At 59.7% G+C, this 3,465-nt stretch overlaps 1 protein-coding gene across 1 annotated transcript; it reads left to right on the top strand.

Annotated features, from left to right (window-relative positions):
• The first annotated feature begins 1,522 nt into the window (after positions 1-1,522).
• On the top strand, positions 1,523-2,856 carry POU4F3 (POU class 4 homeobox 3). Its single transcript, XM_027607084.2, has 2 exons — positions 1,523-1,642; positions 1,960-2,856. The coding sequence occupies exons 1-2, from the start codon at positions 1,523-1,525 to the stop codon at positions 2,854-2,856; spliced, it is 1,017 nt and encodes a 338-aa protein (XP_027462885.1).
• Positions 2,857-3,465: the final 609 nt, after the last annotated feature.

Raw genomic sequence — 3,465 nt, forward strand, 5'->3', positions numbered from 1 at the left:
AGAACTCTGAAACACAAAGGCCGCTCCAGGGCAGAGGCGGGGTTGGCGTCAGAGGCTAGGTGGGCTCCGCTGGGCGCCCAGGGCTCTGCTCCGAACCCCGGAGGGCGGCGCTGCCGCGGTACCAGGACTCCCCATCCATTATTCACAATGTTTACTAGCGCGGGGGAAGGAGAGGGAAGACGAGGGGATCAGAGCAGAGGGGAGGCGGGGGCCGGGCAGTCCGGTCCCCGAAACTTCGGGAGGACGACAAAGTGCAGAATTATGAAGAGCCTGGGAAGTCAGACGTGGTGCCTAGCACACAGTAGGCCATCAGTAAATATTCGTGGAATGGATAACGGAAGAGTGAGTGAATGGCTCTGCTCCCAACCAGCTCTACTGTCTTGGGCGACTCACTTAACTCCTCTGACCCTCGTTTTCCTCAACTTAAAACAGAGTAACAGTACCGACTCCGTAGGGTGTGAGGATACTGCGAGTTAAGTCTCTAAACAACCTAGCAAGTATTAGGAGCTCAAAAATGGCAGCTATTGTTCTGGGGGAACGGGGCTTGTAAGCGTTGGCAGCCCAGCAGAAGTGTACTGACTGACTCCCAAGGCGGGGGTGGGCAGTCCTGACATGTTACTAAACAGTACTCAGTAAACTTCTTTAGACTGGCGGGTTGAGGATGGGAGGGGGGGAAGGGGACCAAGTTATCTTTTTCTAGAGAAGGCAAGCAAGAACTGCCAGCGTGGGGAGGAAGCCTCAGGCCTCCAGGACCCGGCAGGCATTTACTTCCCCCATTTCCACCCCGCCGGGCGATTGAGGTCACCTGGGGCTCGTTCTGGCAGCCCCTCACCCTCCCTGGAGCCCGTCTGGGTGCTTGGAGGCGCCTCTTCGCTGAGCCGCGGGCCGGACACTGGTGGACCGCTCGGGCGTGGGGCCAGGAGCGCCCTGGAAATGGGCAGTTTGGCGGCAGCCTGGCCGACAAGGGGTGTGTGTGTGTGTGTGTGTGTGTGTGTGTGTGTGTGTGTGTGTGTGTGTGTGTGTGTAGTAGGGTTAGCTTCCTGGCCCCGCTCAGCCCGGGGCTGTCCTTCGATCTGGGCAGTGCGAGTTGGGACAGGACAGAGAGGTTTGAGATTTTGGGGGGAAACAAGTCCACGAAGAAGAAGAAAGAATCCGGAAGGCCTGCCGCCCTGGAGCCAGGCGGGGCGGGGCGGCCGGGAGAGGCCAGGCCGGGCCCGGGTATAAATGCTGTGGCGGGGGTGGCCGTGGCGGGCGCACAGAGGCGCGCCTAGAGCTGCTGCCTGGCCTCGCCTCCCGGGCCGCCCCTGCGAGTCCCGGGCGCGTGAGCACGCCTGCGCGCGCCGGGGCCCTTCCTGGCAGGCTGCTTGTAAGATGAGTGAAGAAGCAGGTGGGGGAGAGGGGAGGCAGCGAGCGAGAGGGCGAGGGGAGCGCGGGCGCTGAGCGGCGCTCACTTGGAGCGCGGCGAGCGAGCGAGAAGAGCCTCATCCATGTCCCTCGCTGCCTCCCTGCCAGGCGCGCGAAGATGATGGCCATGAACGCCAAGCAGCCTTTCGGCATGCACCCGGTGCTTCAAGAACCCAAATTCTCCAGCCTGCACTCCGGTTCCGAGGCCATGCGCCGAGTCTGTCTCCCAGCCCCGCAGGTACGTAGTGGAGCATAATTACCGCTCTAAGGCACATTTTTTGACAGGCGCTAGCTTCATGTTTTTTTCATGTCGCCCAGAACAATCGCCGCTGTCTGAACCCCTCTCCTTGTCTCCCCCGCGCTCTCTCCCGGCGCGCTCTCTCTCTCATTCATGTCCCTCTGATCCACACGTCTGTTCCAGCAGAGCCTCTGTCTCCGTATTAATTTTTATGACCTGGGCTTTGAGGAGAGGCATCTCGGTTGCTTGAAAATGTGTTTTAATCCTGAGTTGACAGTATTCCCCACTGACCGTGCTGTGCGCCTTCTCGCTTGCAGCTGCAGGGTAATATATTTGGAAGCTTTGATGAGAGCCTGCTGGCACGCGCCGAAGCTCTGGCGGCGGTGGATATCGTCTCCCACGGCAAGAACCATCCGTTCAAGCCCGACGCCACCTACCATACCATGAGCAGCGTGCCCTGCACGTCCACTTCGTCCACCGTGCCCATATCCCACCCGGCCGCGCTCACCTCGCACCCGCACCACGCCGTGCACCAGGGCCTCGAGGGTGACCTGCTAGAGCACATCTCTCCCACGCTGAGCGTGAGCGGTTTGGGCGCCCCAGAGCACTCTGTAATGCCGGCGCAGATCCACCCGCACCACCTGGGCGCCATGGGCCACCTGCACCAGGCCATGGGCATGAGTCACCCACATGCCGTGGCGCCTCACAGCGCCATGCCCGCATGCCTCAGCGACGTGGAGTCGGACCCCCGAGAGCTCGAGGCCTTCGCCGAGCGCTTCAAGCAGCGGCGCATCAAGCTGGGGGTGACCCAGGCGGACGTGGGCGCGGCTCTAGCCAACCTCAAGATCCCCGGCGTAGGCTCGCTCAGCCAGAGCACCATTTGCAGGTTCGAGTCTCTCACTCTCTCACACAACAACATGATCGCGCTCAAGCCGGTGCTTCAAGCCTGGCTGGAGGAAGCCGAGGCCGCCTATCGAGAGAAAAACAGCAAGCCAGAGCTCTTCAACGGCAGTGAGCGGAAGCGCAAGCGCACGTCCATCGCGGCGCCAGAGAAGCGCTCACTGGAGGCCTACTTCGCCATCCAGCCGCGGCCGTCGTCTGAGAAGATCGCGGCCATCGCCGAGAAACTGGACCTTAAAAAGAACGTGGTGAGGGTCTGGTTTTGCAACCAGAGACAGAAACAGAAACGAATGAAGTACTCGGCTGTCCACTGACTGCGGCGGGGCGCAGCGTCCAGGTCCGGGAGAGCTGAGTGTACACCACCCCCCGGAGCTGGGGAGGGGAACGGTTATGGGGGACACCAAGAAGTTTCCTGGCAGGTCAGGCTCTCTGTCCCGAAGCCACAGACTTTCCCCTTTATCCCACCTGGTTGCCTCCCGGCCTTCTCTTTCTCTTCTTTCCTTTCTATTCCCACTAGAAAAGTTACGGCGCTAAGGAAAAATCCGTCAAGGGCAGGCCTGGAGGGACTAGCGCTGTCCCTGGTGCTGAAAATCGCCCTTCCGCGCTGGGCTGCGCGACCTCAGGGCAGGAGCCCACATGCGGGGGATAGTGAGTTGGCCCGGCCGCACGACTCTGTGGGTGAAGGCGCCGCTTTGCTAAGCGCGATTAGACAAAAGGTGAAGGGATGGGAAGGCAGTGATAAATAATAATACAAAGTCTAACTGGGGCACAAACATGTACTGGAGATTTATTTAGAGTATATAAAATACATGTATGTTTCCAAAGGATAGCCTTATACTCCTTTACCCTCTTAAATTTTATCCGTCTCATCCTTTGGTTTGTTGTAAGTTCTCTAAGGTAGCATGGGTTAGGTTCAGGGAAAG

The sequence above is a fragment of the Zalophus californianus genome, chromosome 5 (genome assembly GCF_009762305.2).
Source record: "Zalophus californianus isolate mZalCal1 chromosome 5, mZalCal1.pri.v2, whole genome shotgun sequence".
NCBI classification, from domain to species: Eukaryota; Metazoa; Chordata; class Mammalia; order Carnivora; family Otariidae; genus Zalophus; species Zalophus californianus.